The 19,444-nt window shown below is 40.3% G+C and overlaps 2 protein-coding genes across 4 annotated transcripts in view; both read right to left on the bottom strand.

Moving 5' to 3' along the window:
• Positions 1-4,820: 4,820 nt before the first annotated feature.
• opn8c (opsin 8, group member c) lies at positions 4,821-10,549 on the bottom strand. The gene is given in 4 exon segments (XM_047015309.1): positions 4,821-5,229; positions 5,231-5,316; positions 5,892-6,223; positions 10,429-10,549. Coding segments are annotated over 4 exon segments (948 nt in total).
• Positions 10,550-13,315: 2,766 nt separating this feature from the next.
• Positions 13,316-19,444, bottom strand: part of ppp2r5a (protein phosphatase 2, regulatory subunit B', alpha isoform) — a 117,459-nt gene continuing 111,330 nt past the window's right edge. For 2 of the 3 annotated variants that reach the window (XM_047015403.1, XM_047015405.1), the window contains exons 10-13: positions 18,762-18,881; positions 18,478-18,605; positions 17,472-17,573; positions 13,316-14,638 (exon numbers count right to left, since the gene is read on the bottom strand). In XM_047015403.1, coding sequence (XP_046871359.1) covers positions 14,398-14,638; positions 17,472-17,573; positions 18,478-18,605; positions 18,762-18,881 — 591 coding nt within the window. In that variant the 3' untranslated portion in view covers positions 13,316-14,397. Of the gene's footprint in view, positions 14,639-17,471; positions 17,574-18,473; positions 18,606-18,761; positions 18,882-19,444 lie in introns of all 3 variants that reach the window. The other variant, XM_047015406.1, reaches the window with a different exon arrangement.

Genomic DNA, 19,444 nt, shown 5'->3' with positions numbered 1-19,444 from the left:
CAAATTAAATTAACCCTCCTGCTATCCTTGAGACTACCTGCACTACCAGCAGAGGACGCCAATCGCGACACGTCCGTGTTGTGGTTTACGCCCCGGGAGGGAAATTGGATCATCATTTGAAGGGGGAGAAAACATACAAACCAGAAAGCACGAACATATGTAGCATGTTAGAGTTATAAATGTATTGTCCATGTGATAAACAATAGTTTAATTTAATGACATACAAAAATAAAAATACAGCCAATAATGCCAAATTATTTAGGGGGGCGGAAGAACATTTTAGAGGGGCTTCAGCCTAGCGACGCCCCTGACCAGATATCACAAGCCACAGCAAAGCTGAGTTAGAAATCCTACATTTTTTGGACACCACAAAGAACATGCTTTCTTTGAAGCACTAGCACTAATTTTGAAAAAGTTATTAATATTAGCATTGATTTAATGCTATTTTCAGAGATGAGCAATTTATTTGAGTTTTGTTTAAAACATTTTTGAAAGTTGAAAGGTTGTGGAAGTAGACCAGACTTTATTAGAATAATCTGGTATCTGTATGCAAGATTTTTTGACACAATTTTGAAAACAGTTAAGCAAGGATTAGTGATTTTCTATAATTTTATTTGAAACTTAATTGAAAAAGTAAAGGCTGTGGAAGTATACCAGACATTGTTAAGATACTCTGGTGTCTGTCTGAGGTTTTACATTCATAAGAATATTATAAAGTCTAAATTTTTCAAAATGGTATGGGTAGTTTTCACCTGATCCCTAGCCCGACGCTGCAAAGTAGCGTCTTCCGAATGTGAGACAAATGTCGAATATGAAACTAACTTCACCTCGGTCAATTAACACACAGTTTCAAAGTATTTTGTGTGAAATGCTTCCACACCTTGGATGACTTAGGTCGTACTGATTTCTCCGCCATGTGTTTCAGAACAACGTCACTCAACAAGGTCTCTCTGAGGGTCTTTCCTCTACCTCCGCTTTGCTCTGCGCTCAACTAAACTTTTTTTTTTAATACTCAAACATCTCCGCAACTTATTGAGTGGTGTAATAATCGCGCAACACAACTCATCGATAATGAAATTCGTCGCCAACGCTTTTAATAATCGATTTTAATCGATTTAATCGATTCGTTGTTGCAGCCCTAGTTCAAAACCTAACTTATAGGCTAAAGCCAAAGTGTACAGCTGTTCATATTGTAAATTGAAACACTAACATATACCCTGTATTTTATTCCATTGCTACTGAGAAACAGCTGGTTGAAATTATGCTAATACTGTAAATCACAGCTGATTCCCAACTAGGAAACACTCAGGTGTTGAGGTTCTTTCAATTGCATGACCATAAAGTATGTACAGTAAGAGGACCTCTTTGGGCTAATCTTATGTGGAAAAAGAACAATACAGAGAAACACGGAGAAAGAGAGAATATGTAATGCCTGCACGAGGGAGAGGAAGACAAGTACCAGGACAAGGGAGAGGAGTGGGGCAAGGGAGAGGGAGAGAAGTTAGAATGTGTGGTGGTGCTCAGAGAAGGGCCAGAGCTAGCATAACTGATGAAATGTTGTAAATGGCAGCTATATTGCATATTTCTTGCAGTAATGTCCTGTTGCAACTGAAGCCTTTACTGCTGCAAATATGTTTATGTCTTTTTTTCAATACAGTAACCGTAGATTCTATAAAGCTACTCTGAGATGGGTCATTAATTTTTTGTTCTGAATTTCTGCAACAAAAGAAACAAAATGCATGCATTTACTAAACCTAAGTGTGAGAGCACAGTATAATACTGAGCTACTGGGTTGTTGTTCCCAAGGAATAACCAGGTTGACGGGCTTAGATTAGATGATTTGCGTCAGCGAGATAAATTCCATTGAAGTATTGATTGAGTTTAAAACAGTTCTCCATTACATTTACATTTATTCATTTAGCAGACGCTTTTATCCAAAGCGACTTCCCAGAGAGAGCTTTACAAAGTGCATAGGCCACTGATAATAACAACAAGATAGCCCCAAAGCATTGCAGGTAGCCAAAAACAGAAGTACACATTGTGAACAACCAAAAATAAGTGCTAAAGGGAAGAAACCATAAGAGCATGTAGTTAAGCAAATTACAATTACACAACATGAATCTCTAAGTGCAAGTGTACCTGTAGGAAAGCAATAAAAATAGGATTAAATATAATTAATTGTGTATATCCGTTAAAATGCAGAGCAACACATACTCACTTCTAACCTTGGCGGTATAGCGGTCAAAACCTTTTGCCCTTCCGGGGTCAACACCAAACTACAACAGTAGGCTTCCTACCTATATGCCTAAAACACCTGTGCAATTAAGAGCAACACCCAGTGCACAACAGGGACATTACACATTTGGCTGTAGCAACCCATTTGGCTGCTACACCAACAAAACTGAAATGTAAAGAGGCTTTAAAAGAAACTGCATTGCAAAACACAATCTATGATCCATATACTGTTAGACCTGACACTGTATAATAGAATGCAGTTTCTGTAATTTCATCTGATGTTAGTGTTTGTTATGACATGTGCTATGATTGATTAAATGTTCCTGTTGAAAGCGAACGTGTGTTATTGTTTTGGTAGACATGGTGTATTGTTAGTGTATTTTTGTGTTATGAAAATGAGTGTTTGAGTTTAGTTTACATTGTGTGATTTTGAGCATGGATTTAACAGTTTTGCCAATTGTGTGTGGTAGGTGTGTTGGTGCATTAAGAGTAAGAGTAACAAGTAACAAGGAAACTTGTTAGATGTATTGAAAAGATTGTCATAGCGATTGTAAACTAGCCTTGCTTTGCCTTAAAATCAATTATGTTAACAGATAACGCTATTAAATATGATGTGTCGTTTGTCGCTAACTTTTTGAAGCTGTACCTCCACTTCAGAATTATTACTTAAATTTTTCTGTCTTGTCGAGGCCACGTCGTTTTGACATTTCTCTGAGTGTGCACATGGCCCTGCCATATCATGCCCTTTTATGGGAATTAACGGGGCGTTTACCTAGGCTAAATAGGAGCAACGGGGCACGAGCTTTCAACTTACAAAATATTGTGATTCATCATTCTAAGAACAAACCTGCGAACAATTCTGATGTTTAGGAGGGGAGTCAGATGGCTTTGCGGTTAGGGAATCGGCCTAGTAATCTGAAGGTTGCCAGATCAATTCCCGGCCGTGGCAAAATGACGTTGTGTCCTTGGGCAAGGCACTTCACCCTACTTGCCTCGGGGGGAATGTCCCTGTACTTACTGTAAGTCACTCTGGATAAGAACGTCTGCTAAATGTAAATGTTTAAGAACACTTCATGAATCCCACGTCGATTTTTCTTAGGAATCTTTCTTAAGAACAAATTTAAGAAATAACTTAGGAAGATATTGGTGAATGAGGCCCAATGTTTTTGGGGCTATCTTGTTGTTATTATCAGTGACCTATGCAGTTTGTAAAGCTCTCTCTTGGAAGTCGCTTTGGATAAAAGCGTCTGCCAAATGAATAAATGTAAATGTAAGCAGTACCCACTAATTAAGGTCCTCTTTGCTCGATATAACTCAACCTTTTCTTCTTTAGCTCCGGTTGAGAGACTGTGCTTATTTGCAGGAATGATATTTAATCCGCACAGGAGATGGTTAATAGGGCTGCAACAAACGATTATTTTGATAATCGACTAATCTAACGATTATTAGGTCGATTAGTTGACTAATCATCTATTTTTTTCATTGATTAATCAGAATGCTTTGAACAATTATTCAGCTTTTGCAATTTGTTAAAACATTGAGTTACACATATTCTAAATTATAAATAAAACCAATAAATCACTTCAGCTTTTGAAAAAAATATTTGTATTGCACTTTGAGCCAACTAAACAGGCTATTACATCTATTTTCGTCCAATTGTGTCCAACCTAAATAAAAAATGCTATCTAAGCATCGTTTCAATCATGTTGCTTTAAAGTATTTAAAAGATAAATACACAAAAATAAGTCAGTTGTATTACAGACAAAAAAAGGAGGAATATAAACATATCTCTTGTAAGACAACAGGGTTCTGTTCAATAAAAAACAGTGAGTAACAGTATCATTTCTGGACAGTTTTTTTGTTTGTCTCATTACAATGGTCGTATACACTGAACTGTCTAACTGCTATCTGTGGACATGTTGCTACGGTGTTAGTATCCGTGAAAGACTGCGTAATTTGTTATTATCAACTGGTGTAGCTAACTAGCCATCCAGCTTGAGCACACTCACCTCTTGCCGTTTCCATCTCCACTCATGCGGGGATGCTTTCGTTTTACATGTTCATGCATGCACGTTGTGCTACCATGGAAAACAAGTTCCGCCTTGCACACATTACATATTAAAGTATTTTTTGTTGGATATTTGGTGAAACTTTCCCACACAAGACTTATCAGGCCAGTTTGCACCCTAAAATGTTCACTGCTGTTTTCTTCTATTGGATAGCATACGGGAGGGCTGCATTAGTCTAGCGCTACAGCGCCGCACTGGTCAAATCACGTTATTGCAGGCACTTAAAATAGGTCCTATGAGATCAAATGATTTGGCGACAATTTTTGGTTGTCGATAACGTCGACTAATCGTTGCAGCCCTACTTTGGTGCATAAAAAGTTAAACTTAAACTAGGATTGGAAGGGCTCCGAGGCCCCATCATTACAGCTATGGAAGGGTCTAATGAAATATTATATAGGTATAGAAAGATCAATGTTCTAAGACCGGAACAGTATGCCTTTATTTACCCCTTTTTCATCTTATAAAAAAAGCTCAACCTAATGAAGAAAGGCAACTTTATCATCACTGTGCCAGTGCTCAGGTTGGGATGGGCAGGAACTCTTTAACAGGCCTGTGCTCAAGTGTGGAGGGTGTGTCTCTGATCTTGCCCATCCAGCATGGATAGACCACCCTGCCGTGGAGCCTGATGCCACTGTTGCTGCCATTCTTCTGCTTGCTGTTGCTGGGGTCCTGAGAGAAGCCCAAGCTGCCTTTCAGAGACAGGGGCTGGTGCTGGTCCTGCAGCTGAATCTGGATGGGGTGGGGGGCCAGGGGGCCAGAGGACACACAGACCGTAACACAGTTCCCACACAGCCAGGGGAAGATGGAGCACAGGAGGCTGCGTAGCTCCTGCTTGAAAGATTTGTTGAAGAAGAAGTAAATGAAGGGGTTGTACACGTGGTAGCTTTTTGCAAAAAGAGCAGGCAGCACAAAGCCCACAGGAGCCATGCTCCTTGTTGAAGATAAAGAGAAAGGACACTACGGCATTGGGGGCCCAGGCGATCACAAATCCCAGGCTGATGCAGAAAAACATCTGAAGAAGGACATGAAACACACATAAGGATCCTCAGAAATTCGCTGATATATAAACAATTGTGAACCTGAAACATGTGTTGTTGTTGATGAATCTGTGCAATTTCTCCCCAAAGATCATTAACAAACTACTCTATTCAGTTAGACTTTAGTTTCACCCTCTATAGACCATATGTGCAGTATATGCTCATATAGTACCTTTAAGAAACTGTTAAAATTTTGATTTCTTCCCAAATTAGAATATAATGATATAACATTTTGAGTTATAATTCAGGATAAAAAAACTTGATAAGATGTTACAAATATGTAGGCTCTAATACTATATATAATATTTTCAGTCTGTAATTTGTAATGGATGTATTATAGTACACTTTATGGTATGTTGTAATTGGCCAGATTTTGTTTCATAATAATACAAATATATGTATATTTTATTGATAGTTTATTGAGTATAGTTATATTGAGCCATGCATTTATAAACCGTCAACAGATTAACTCCCCAAACAGAGTGCTGTCCTCTACGGTGCCCTGTCCTCTAATATTGAGAAATTACAAAACCTGGAGTCTCCTGCTCACCATGGAGAGGCGCTTCTCGGCATGGCGCAGGTTGATGCGGATTCCTCGGGTGGACAGGGAGTAGGAGAAGCGGCAGACCTTCAGGAGGATCTGACACTGAGATACCACAATAAGTAGGACAGGGACCAGAGTGAAGAAAGCGAAGGAGCAGATGACGTACAAGGCATCCTTGGTGAAAGTGTAGTAGCCCCTCCACGCCACAGTGCAGGACAGACCATACGGCTCAGGGCTGCACTCTCCCCAGCCGAACATAGGTAAGCAGGACCACAGTGTAGCGATGACCCAGGATCCAAAGCACACCAGACCGATATTTGCACCATCCAGCCACGCTGCTGTGCCAGGAGAAGGACAAACTTTACTTATTTGTGGAAACTTTTTGTTTCCACAAATTAGCGTCTTTCCAGCTCTCAACCGGTACAACATGTCATGGATAATGGTGCATGAGCCAACACATGAACACAACATGGGGTGCAAAGAGTCATGGATAGGTTTCCTGCTGTATGAGATGAGGCGATAGAGAGGTTAAAGCAGGGATTAGCAGCTTAATATTTATCACCACATAGCATTAGTTATCTAGCAACAGGGTTGCCAACTTAAAAAAAAACCTTGGAGTGAGATTTGGTGAGGCCAACCAAAATTTGCAGCATACAAAGCACCCCCACACACACAAACACAATGTTAGCAGGACTACTTGGTTGGCGTTGCCTTCTCAGCGTGAGAAATACAAGGTGTAGCGTGGGAGCGTGTGAACTGGTTGAAATGCGTGTCTCACGACCAATCCGTGAGTGTTGGCAGCCCTGTAGCAATAAAGTCTGGCTTTCTGCAGCTAACGTTAGCTGGCTAGCTACCCACATGACGGGTTGTATAGCTAGCTAACTGTTCAAGGAAGGAAATTGTGTTTCCCCCAAAAAACATTATTGGCATGTTGATGTTGGTTGATTTACAATTTCATTTCCAATAGGGCATGTTAATCCTCTTCTTCTTTCTGCATTTTGTCCCTTCCTAAATACATTTTAAAATCCAATTTAAATTGATCAAAAGTACTTATTCAACCGCCACATCATCTAGTCACTTATGCACATCATGATATCAATTTCTCATCTAAAATTGCCATTGCTCTGGTATGTTCATGCAAATGATTATGTAGCTGACAATTGTCTACTGTTTCCTGCATTATCAAATGCTCATGTCATGTTGATCAAAATGATTTATATATGCTTTCTGTTAAACTGTCTTACCCCCCAAAACATCTAGACATTTAGTTCCTTATATAACTCATTACATGCACAGTGGTTGAGCAAGCTGCCATTATTGTAGGCCTAATTCACCATACAGCATGTACAGTTCTGCCTAAGGGGTGTTTGCTATATATGTTTACGTACAAATGTGTATTTTTCCCCTATGTGCTATGCATTGCTGTAAAATAGTCTTGTATTTTCTGTCTCGCATTGACATGAGACACTGACAACCGGCCAAGGAGGCTACATTCTAACATTATTTCTGTTGTATGCCCGTTTGTGTCTTGCTAAATACAGTATGTCGGCGCTTCAAAAAACCGACGAGGAACAGGCCCAAATCATCAAGTTACAGACTCCATGCAGAATGTAGCCGGTGATTAATATGTTGAATCGGTGGCACACAAAGCCTGGGATGCAGCTGGTGATTATAATGTTGGTTAGTTGACTTGGTGTTGTGCAGGGTAAGTTTTTGCATCAGTAAACGCATTAATTCATATAACAAAATTCAATGATCTACACTGAAATAAAGTATCGACTTTATATTGTCTTTCTGTTAGTTAGCTAGCCAGCATTTCAGTCATAAAGAAAACCCCTGAAAGAAGCTGATTCAATGTTATAACAGCAGTCAGCACTGCTCACGTCACCGTATCGGTGTGTAAAAAAAAGACTCCCAAATGTGCTTCTAAATGACAGTAGGCCTATAGGCCTTGCATCTTGCAAAATTGCATTTTGTACTTCTGTCGATCAATTTCTTATTTCTTGTTAGTTAGCCTACTGCATCCAATCAGCGCTAAAGTGTAGTACCTACCCTTTCCGTTCAGAGTTAATGTAATGTGTTTTAGAGTTAATGTAATGTCGTTTTCCATTTGGGGGAGCGCGTTTTTGTATTGGGGGGAGGTGAACAAGTCATCCGATTTGGGGGGAATTTACTCGTATTGGGGGGGAGTATTGTCATTTGGGGGATGTACTCATATTAGGGGGTGTCATTTGCACTTCAGGGCCACCGTACTGCATACTTATATAGTTCTAATCAATTCGATTTTGGCTCCAGCTGGTTATGGTCTGATTTACACTATTCCTATTGCTTTCCTACAGGTACATTCTTGCACTTCTTGAGGTTCATGTTGTTTAATTGTAACTTGTTTACATGCTCTTATGTTTCTTCCCATTGACACTTATTTGCTTTCCACAATGTATGTTTTGGCTACCCGCAATGTTTTTGAGGCCATCTCGTTGTTTCTTATTGAGGGACTTGTTGCTCTTGTTGGTTAGTTGTAACTGATTTAACTTGTACTCGCTGTGAATTATATTATTGTTGCTTGCTTTTTCTTCAGGTAGGCTACACACAGGGGTGAAAGTAACGCCGTACCGGTGAGAAATGTATTCCCGCTTTTTCTTCAGGTACACGCAGGGGTGAAAGACACGCCGTACCGGTGAGAAATGTACTGCCGGTACGCCGTACCGGTAAGAAATTACGACACACACACAGGCCCGTCGCGACAAGGCAAGCAAAACAAGCAATTGCTTGGGGCGCCGAGCTGGCTTGGATAAAATAGCTCTACTTGACTTGGCAAAGGAAGGAGAGCTGCTCATTCAACACAAGGCATGCCTCATCGTCAAGCAGATGAGGACAGCTACTTCAAGCCTCTTTGGAATTTATTTTAAGTGTTTTACCTTTTCTGTTCTGTTCCACTGTTCTGTTCTAACTATTCAGCTAAAAAATACATGTTGAAATTAAGTGTTTGCAATTTATTCATAATCAAAAACAGATACAGGTGGGTTAAAGAGTGATAGGCTACTAGATTGATAAGAAGTCCTAGTGTATGCTTGATAAGTAGACTATAATACAGTAAATAAATAAATAATAAATAATTAGGCTAGGCTAAGTGAAATTTTCGGCGCGCGCTCGTCTATCAGCTGTGATTGTTAGAGCGCATGTCGGAGAATAGCACAGACATGAGCTTCACAGCGCAGTTGAGAATGCGCGTGTGCGTCCTTGAGAACTGTAAGTCTATAACTTATGTTTTCAGTTCATTTAAGACTGTTATTGTATTGGTCTATAGTTCTTACAAATTTAAATAAAGTTAACTGGTGATTTTCGTTGTTTGTTTTCTTCCCCTGCTAGCGAAATTGCACGTCTGTTGATTCGATAGCGATTGCCGCCCTTGCTCACGTTTGTACTTTAAGTGCATTATTATGCTGAAGTAGTTTTAATGAATAAATAGTGGTATATTGTTATTATTTGCTACAGAATGCTTAGCCTATCAAGATCAAATGAAGCAGACAGTGTATGCTTCCGAGTGGCCTACCTTAATCAATAGGCTATAGCCTATAGGCCACTGACCATTTACAATTAGTTGTTACGTCAATTATTAATTGGTAGCATTTATGACATTTAGAACATACTGTTAGGTGTCTTTAAGTATGCTAACTTTATTCATATTTATATTGCTATAAAAAATCCTAGAGGAAACACTGCTTATGTTTTGGCTACCCGCAATGTTTTGGGGCTATCGTAGTTATGATCAGTGACCTATGCACTTTTGTAAAGCTCTGTCTTGGAAGTCCCTTTGCGTCTGCTAAACGATTAAATGTAAATGTTTTTGATAATTGACTTATGCACTTTTGTAAAGCTCTCTCTTGGAAGTCGCTTTGGAAAAAAGCGTCTGCTAAATGAATACATGTAAATGTATTATTATTCAGGCAAACAGCCTTCAAGAGAAATCAAAGACTTTAATTCAAGGAAAGAGGATGATATTCATATATAATAATGATGCGATAAGTATGTATTCAATACATTTCATAATTTAAGAATTCACCTCACCCTAAAGAAAGTAAATGAATACATCTGCTCAAATAATTAGTCTAGTTAGTTAAAGAGCCATGAAAAAAGGCATGACTGAACTTTTATGTAGCTAGGCTACATGGTCCTACTTGTAATATATAAACGTGAGTTATTAAATACATAATACAATTTGGGTTATTAATTGCACTGGATGTTAGCTATAACATTCTTGTAAATTTAGATTAATCATAATTTGTCGGCTACATGATAAATAGCTCCATATAGCTATTTATATAGCTCCAAGTAAACATTGCCTGACCAAACTACTGACAGGTTTAAGGTGTCGTATATATGGTTAACATATTTAAATATGAAACATTACATGGTAATAACCATGCAGCGGAATTTCGGAATGTTTTGACACGCTTCTGGCTATGGTGATTATATTATAGGCTACAAGGATTTTGTTTTGTTTACGGTCGGGGGAAAATAATTATCCTAATGTTTTACTCACCAATCGACAGGATAACAAGCCCGACACCAATATCAGCACCGGGCGCAAGTTTAGAGGTGAAGATAGAGTTTTGAATGTTCTCATCGAAGTCGGGCAGTAGTACGGACGAGTCCTCTGCCATGTTGGATTGAAACCCAGTCTAAAGACTCTGTCTATCAATTGTTGGATATGAGCAGTTCTGACAAATGCCGTCTTGATGCTTAAGAGTAAAGACCATCTCTCAATACACCAATCCTTGATGTCAAAGACCTTCATAGGCCTACATGTGAAGGTTACACACGTGTGAGTGGAGGGATGATTGCCTGATACGAACGCTGCTTTGCAATTTTTTTTGTTAACATTAGTAATGAAAAGCATTAGCATGCCATATCCATGTTTCAAAATTATCGATAGTTTAAAAGAAACATTTCGATACATTTCATTAGGCCTAAGTCAAATTGCTTTCAAATGTTTATATCCCCCAGATAATCAGTTCCTAAAATGATCAGGAACTTGTTTACATGCTGCTACTGCCCAAAGCATCATGCTGGGTAGGCCTACACACTAAAATATTTTTTAAATCCTTTAAGATTTTCAAAATGTGAAGACATCAAACATGAGGACAAAAAAATCCTAGATGTAACCGTTTTGCTCATATGGTGTGTGGTGTTTGTCCTCGGCGTTCCCCCAACACATCAGGATTCCGAGCAAGTTCGGTCCCTCTTAACACACCTCACATCACGGGAAAATCCGATGAAATAATCTGTAGATAATCGGGAAATTACCTTGGATTGTCGGAAGGGGGAAATCGGCCCAAAATCAGACAGATTATTTTGTGGTGTGTACTCAGCATTACTTATGCTGGGGACACACTAAACAATTTTTTGATTTTATAAGATCGTCCAACTGTGAGAGACCATACACATGAAGACAAAAAATCCTAGAATTAGCCGTTTCGCTCCCAGTGTCTGGTGTGCCATGATTTGACAAAGACAGCACACCACACACAAACAGATTTACCATAAGTGTCCCGAATGTTTACACAAGAAATCTCGCAAAATCTCTTGAGATTTAAGAATAAGCATGGCGGACGATATGCAGGAAGAAATTGCGATGATAGTCTTTGTAATGATTTTCACAGAAAATTCACAGAAAAAATAAAAGGGTTTGCTGTTGCCACAAATCAATTCCATTTAACTTTGTGCTGCGCCGTGACTCCGTTTGTTATGCTTCCGTCTTCTCTCAACTTTCTGATTGGATATTCCCTCGTTCCCTTGTCATTCCCTCCGACCGATCCGGGGATCTCAGCTAGGATTGAGGCCTGCCTCGCAGACATCTCCGCCTGGATGACTGAGCACCATCTCCAGCTGAACCTTGCCAAAACAGAACTTCTCATCATCCCGGCCAAACCCTCCATCTCCCATGACTTCTCAATCACCCTGGGATCTGCGACGGTGACCCCCTCATCCTCTGCCAGGAACCTTGGGGTGACCATGGACGACGAGCTCTCCCTCACGGCCCACATTGCTGCGGTCTCCCGGTCGTGTAGATTCACCCTCTACAACATCCGGAAGATCAGGAGATACCTGTCTGAGCACTCCACCCAGCTGCTTGTCCAAGCACTTGTCCTCTCCAAGTTGGACTACTGCAACTCGCTGCTCGCCGGTCTCCCATCATGCGCAACCCGCCCTCTTCAGAGAATTCAGAACGCAGCGGCCCGTCTGGTCTACAATCTACCCAGACGCTCCCACGTTACCCCGCTCCTCATCTCCCTCCACTGGCTACCCATAACGGCCCGCATCAGATTCAAGACCCTGGTACTGACCTTCCGAGCAGTGAATGGAACTGCGCCCGACTACATCAAGTCTCTCCTGCAGCCTTACACCCCCACCCGCCACCTACGGTCTTCTTCAGACAACCGCCTGGTGGTCCCACCTCTCAAGACCGCCCGGTCCCAGCACAAGCTCTTCTCCTGCCTGGCACCCCAGTGGTGGAATCAACTCCCCACCTCCATCAGAGACACGGACTGTCTCTCCACCTTCAAGAGAAGGCTCAAGACGCACTTGTTCCGGGAGTACAATGGTACTTAGGAATGGTTTGCTGAATCCAACGCTAGTTTCCTCAAGGTTCACAATGACTCTTGCTTAGACTGTTGCTCTTGTTGGTTAGTGGTAGCTGATTTAAACTGTTGTATTCTTCTTTTTTTAGTTAATCCTATTTTTATTGCTTTCCTACAGGTACACCTGCACTTAGAGATCAATGTTGTGTAATTTTAACTTGTTTAACTACATGCTCTTATGGTCTCTTCCCTTTAGCACTATTTTTTGGTTGTTCACAATATGTACTTCTTGTCTTTGACTACCCGCAATGCTGTGGGGCTATCTTGTTGTTATTATCAGTGACCTATGCACTTTGTGAAGCTCTCTCTTGGAAGTCGTTTTGGACAAAAGCGTCTGCTAAATGAATAAATGTAAATGTATGTAAATTATATTGTTTCGTTTCACGTGATAAACTCGGCGTTTGTCCTCGGGGTTCCCCCCACACATCAGGATTTCTGATCGCAAATCGGCTATTCAACATGTTGAATATTTAGGATTCGCGATCAGGACTCCGACGTCCTTCCGAGCAGATTCGGTCACTCTTGACACACCTCACACAAGGTATCTGATAAAATAATCTGTCGAACAATCAAGATAATCGGGACGTTACCTAGGATTGTCGGAAGGGGCGAAATCGGCCCGATTATCCTGTAGTGTCTCCCCAGCATTAGTTTCCCAATGTGTCATTCTTTACAAACGACTCTATTAGTATGAAGTCTTGAAATTAAGTATATTTGTAGACTTTAGCGCCACCTATTGGGTACAACCATCCACTGCTACTCAACACAATCAAACGGTACTACTGTACATTGAGTAGAAACATAAGGTAGACTTTATTTTGATGGTGTTCAAAACCTATATAAGGTCTATCATTACAAAACAGGTTCCCCACACAGTTGTATGTCACAGAGATTGGAATGGTACACTCTGACAGAAAAGGCATCAGAAAGAGTGGGACCTACAATAGAGAACAGACACGATAAAGCAGACAACCCCCTCATACATACTGTACACATGCGCACGCACACACACTAACTCCATCCAGCCATGTTTTATCTGCAAAACCAGACAATCTGTCACCACCTAGTTTAAAAACCAAGATATTTGCCTAACAATACTCTGGAAAAAAATATATGGCTCATTTTTACTCATTTTTTTTATCAATTATATATTCAGACTGAAAAAATATGTAATTAAATCTGTGTCCATTTTGTTGTTCCTTTGTCTTAAGTCTGTCATTTCAATACTTACTGTAAATAGTCTTCTGGCTGCAGGTCTGCAGGTGTCACAACAGCTAGAACATTAAGCTTCATGTATTCCGATAGAAATATCAAACATCCGAACAACACAAGATCTCATGATAGTGACATTCACAAAGGTCTCATTTGGGAAATATGAACACCCTGGGCTCTCTAGCCACCCCCTCTCCCCCATCTCTTAAAGTTTGCACCCCTGTGTGTTGGCAGCAGTGAGGAAAGCACATACAAAATAGACAACATCTTCAAATAGACATTGAGCTTCTCTAAGTGCAGCACAATCAGAAACGTTATTTTCAAGTCATTATCCCCCCCTGCAACTCCCGTATTTTTATACAATGAATATCACAAAAAAATTCTCAGTTAGGAAACTAAATGTGAAAGGATAAATCTTTGATCAGACAAAAAATGTTTACCAATATACTGTGGCCACACCGTAACATCCAAAAATAGTCTTAAGTTGAAATATATGTTTCCTGCCATAGAATTGCTGGCATTGAAGTAGATTTATATAGATTTAACATACTGATGAGGTTTCTCTTTTTTTCTCTGTTTGCTATTATCTCTCCTCCATCTCCCCCTCTCCCCTTCCTGACAGTCTCAAACCATTAAGGAGTAGAAAATGCAGTCCTGTGTCATTTGGCCTCTGTGATGCTCTCCTTGGTCTCCATAGCAACGGCGAGGCCCTCCAGCTCTGCAGCGATGGTGGCCGTGGTGCTCTTCTCTTGGTCGTCACCGTGATTGTTGTTGTTGCTGTTGTTGTTGTGGGCGATGAGGAGGCTGTGGCTGTTGTTTTGGACCAACACAGAGTTGCTGAGCCGCAGCTCATCCAGCTTCTTCCACAACTCCTCCCTCTCCTGCTCCTTCTTCTTCTCCCTGGAGGTCAGAGAGGCCATCTTGTTTGAACTAGTTTGCGTGATGAAGATTCTAACTGTACACACAGGTATTACCTAAACTTTGTTTTGCCAAGTAAGTATGGAAGCAAATCGTGACCAAAATTCAAATTTGAACATCACATTTCCAGAAATGCATTTTCATTTTAAGAATGTGGCTGCATTATTTGACTCATAAATGAAATTAGTAATCAATCATCCTATTTGCATTTTAATTTTCTTCCTTAAGACTGATCATTCTTTCACTTAATTAAAATGAAAACGAAAAAGACATTTGAAATTTAATTTTCAAAATATGCCCCAGCAAATAGATACCAAAATTCAATTTGAAATGTAAAATTTGAAAATGAAAATTTATTTCCAGGAATGCATTTTTATTTTAAGAACGTGGCTGCAAAATCGTGACCACAATTCAAATTCAAATGCATTACCAGAAATGCATTTTCATTTTCAGAACGTGGCTGCAAAATCGTGACAACAATTCAAATTCAAATGCATTTCCAGAGATGCATTTTCATTTTAAGAATGTGGCTGCATTATTTGACTCATAAATAAAATTAGTAATCAATCATCCCATTTGCATTTGCATTTTCTTCATCAAGACTGCACATGTTATGCCATAATCAAAAAAAAAACTGAGCGGACATTGCATTTTCATTTTCATGTTCTGCCCGCAAAGAACTGCCCATAATTCGAAAACGAAAATGCATTCTGAGCGGCGCAGTAGAGTGACGTCAGTAGCCGCTCTTCTTCAGCTCCCTGCTGACCGAGCTACCCATCTTGTTCGGTAGGGGGCGGTGTGCACATACGCATTGCATTACATGGCAAATGTGCCGGGAAATTGATTGAATTGCCGGGTCTTTAGAGGACGCATCACAAATCATGGCGCTCCCTTAAATTGTGCAGACACTGATAGAATTAGCTGAGCTGGTAGAAACTAATAATATATCTGAGTCTGATGCCCGTGACCGAGTAGAACAAGTCACAGAGAGCTTGGCTGCATACTCTGCCATCACAGACGTACACATTAATGAGGTTGCCATAGTAAACCTCTCTTCAGTCCTGGAACGGCTGGATGCTGTGGAGCCTCAAATGGGACGGGGACGACCAACCATCCACATCCCGTTCGTGTCCATCGAAAACTATTTATTAAATGGTTTAAAAATAAAGGACAGAGCTGTTGTCGGCCACCATGCAGACCATCCGTCGGAGGATGCAAAGCAACGGATTTATGGAGCTAGAAAGCTGACAAAAGTATCTGAATTTGAATATGAAAGATCTGAAATATTTGTGTGTCGAATTTCATAAAACTGAAATATTTTGCTGTTGAATAAATAATATCTGAATTATTTGTATGCCAAATTTAATAAAACTGAATTATTTTGATCCAAAAAAAAATAAAAATTCTAAAATTCAGATTGCAGGAATTCAGATATTTGAAATTCAGATTGCAGGAATTCAGATTCTTGAAATTCAGATTGCGGAAATTCAAATTCAGATTGCGGAAATTCAGATTTTGTCTGAACTAGGCCAAAGGTGAAACAGCTTGCTTTCACAGGGAAAAGTAGACCATTTAATAAATAGTTTTCGATGGACTCGAACGGGATGTGGATGGTTGGTCGTCCCCGTCCCATTTGAGGCTCCACAGCATCCAGCCGTTCCAGGACTGAAGAGAGGTTTACTATGGCAACCTCATTAATGTGTACGTCTGTGACGGCAGAGTATGCAGCCAAGGTTCTGTGACTTGTTCTACTCGATCACGGGCATCAGACTCAGATATATTATTAGTTTCTACCAGCTAAGCTAATTCTATCAGTGACTGCACAATTTGAGGAAGCGCCATGATCTGTGATGCGTCCTCTAAAGACCCGGCAATTCAATCAATTTCCCGGCACATTTGCCATGTAATGCAATGCGTATGTGCAGACCGCCCCCTACCGAACAAGATGGGTAGCTCGGTCAGCAGGGAGCTGAAGAAGAGCGGCTACTGGCGTCACTCTGCTGCTCAGAATGCATTTTCGTTTTCGAATTATGGGCAGTTCTTTGCGGGCAGAACATGAAAATTAAAATGCAATGTCCGCTCTGTTTTTTTTTTGATTATGGCATAACATGTGCAGTCTTGATGAAGAAAATGCAAATGCAAATAGGATGATTGATTACTAATTTTATTTATGAGTCAAATAATGCAGCCACATTCTTAAAATGAAAATGCATCTCTGGAAATGCATTTGAATTTGAATTGTGGTCACGATTTTGCAGCCACGTTCTGAAAATGAAAATGCATTTCTGGTAATGCATTTGAATTTGAATTGTGGTCACGATTTTGCAGCCACGTTCTTGAAAATGAAAATGCATTTCTGGAAATGCATTTTCATTTGAATTGTGGTCACGATTTTGCAGCCACGTTCTTAAAATGAAAATGCATTCCTGGAAATAAATTTTCATTTTCAAATTTTACATTTCAAATTGAATTTTGGTATCCATTTGCTGGGGCATATTTTGAAAATTAAATTTCAAATGTCTTTTTCGTTTTCATTTTAATTAAGTGAAAGAATGAGCAGTCTTAAGGAAGAAAATTAAAATGCAAATAGGATGATTGATTACTAATTTCATTTATGAGTCAAATAATGCAGCCACATTCTTAAAATGAAAATGCATTTCTGGAAATGCATTTTCATTTGAATTTTGGTCACGATTTGCTTCCATAAGTAAGCACCTCATAAGTGCTCCTTATGAATTGAGCCCATTGGGACAGACAGCCAAAGAGGTTTGAAAGCACAGTGACACCAGCTGCAGCTAGGGGGCAGCTCACTCACCGTTGCCTGTCTGATTTGTAGGAGGCCGTCAGCTCGTCAAATAGTGTGCTGTTCATCTCCATCAAGGTCTTCAGCACGTTGTACACCAGGGCTACAATCGTCCTGGAGAAATAGAAACATATACACTGGCATTATGACCCTGTCCATGCACACAGAGTGAACAGCATCAACAGCTTTCAGAGGACAGTGAACATGATGTTGCAGATATCTCTGGTTGGCACAACCTATATTCTCTCTCATATATTTTTTTGTTTATTAATTATTCCCCCCCTCTTAAAAAATCATGAATTTTTGCACTACATAGACAATGTCAGTGTCAAAATGTAAGTCCTTGCCCGATTGCAGATTCGCTCGACGTTCCGTTTGACAGTTCAGGCATAATTTAGGCCGTTCCGTTTGACGGTTCAGGCCTTTTGTGGAGAAAAGTGAGGCATTTCCCCAGAAATGGTACCCTCTCTGGGAATATGGACTCAACTTGAGTTTAACTTCTGCTTTGCACAGCTTAAGGGCACATTCATCAGATAAATATTCTTGTAATTCCTGCAGCTGTGTCCCTTCCCAGCACTTTGTCTTTGAGAAACTGTTGTTCCACTGTCAAGATAATGCACCCATGAATAGATGAAGTTGCAATTAAGATATGTTGATCTTTCTGCTGCACTGTACTAGGCACTACTGTAATCAAAATGTTATTGTTACACTATAGTTGAGGAATTGAGATAGTGTTATGGCACTGTAATATTATTTTTGTTCGCCGCACCTTTTAGCTGACATATGGTTAGTTTGCGTTGTAGCTTGAAAATACAGTCCATTCTTTGACTATGACCACTGAAATACTTCAGAACTATGCACTTTGGATGAAACCGTCAGCACAGATGTTTTTAAACTCCTGTACAGTAGGGTTTTGGTATGTGGCACTAAAGTGATGAACCAGTCAGGGGAGGTGAGAATCAGCTGTTGTGATATGGTGTCAGAGGGTGATGAGGTGAAAGCTGAATGCCATACATACGGATTCCAGTGTTCTTTGGAGATTCTGTACAGGCTACCAAACATAGTTGGTAGAATCTTGTGGATGTTCTCCTCAATCAGACTGAGGATGTACTCATTATTCCAGAAGTAGAGAGCTCGCTCAGCTACCTGAAAGAAACACACAGAGTTGCCGTCTCTCCAGATACAGCCTTTCTCCGTTCCTCAGGACAGGAATGCATGTCAGGTGGAACATCCACTTTGAGGCAAACACACTTTCAAAAGAAAAATTAGCTTAAGTTGTTGTGTGTGTACTTTCACATGTACCTGGAAGTGGGGATTGGCCACACACTTGGAGATCTGCTTGAATAGAGGTTCCTGGATCTTCTTAAACTGTGTGGGCTCAATTACATCCAAGATCTCTTCGATTTCACCCAGGTACATTACCTACAGAGATGGAGACAACACACAGGACCATCAATACAAAGATCTGCTAGGTGGGACATGTCTAGTCATCGTTGGCATGGAAGAGGGGTTATTACAGACTAGTTTAGCATGGGAGAGGGGTTATTACTAGTGCTGTCAGTTAAACGCGTTATTAACGGCGTCAATCTTTTTATCGCGCGATTAACGCTCTTTTTGACCTAGCAAACTTTGTAGTTTTTTTCACATTCTGTTGCAACAACCACTGACGTTAGAAAAACTAAAATACCGCACCGGATCTAGCTAGACTGGAAACAAAACAACAGGCACGCCACACACACTTGTTTGGGCTTGCGAGCCGGCTAAAGAGTATTAGCAGAGACCGTTTACGGATATTAGACATTCTCTGGTAGTAGGCTAACGTTACGTTTTGAGTTGATTGCCAGCGCCAGACGCCGAAATGGATGCCAATAAGATTCTGAATGGAAAGTTTACTTTTAAAAGGTTGCAAAATGGTTCCATTGACAAGACCAAAGTGATCAGTGTGTTCTGTCGTTGTGAACTGAGCTATCATCGCAGCACGTCGT

The sequence above is a fragment of the Hypomesus transpacificus genome, unplaced genomic scaffold (genome assembly GCF_021917145.1).
Source record: "Hypomesus transpacificus isolate Combined female unplaced genomic scaffold, fHypTra1 scaffold_30, whole genome shotgun sequence".
In the NCBI taxonomy this organism is placed as follows: domain Eukaryota; kingdom Metazoa; phylum Chordata; class Actinopteri; order Osmeriformes; family Osmeridae; genus Hypomesus; species Hypomesus transpacificus.
Note: the sequence above shows the minus strand (reverse complement) of the source record. Positions and strands in the feature narration are given on the sequence as shown.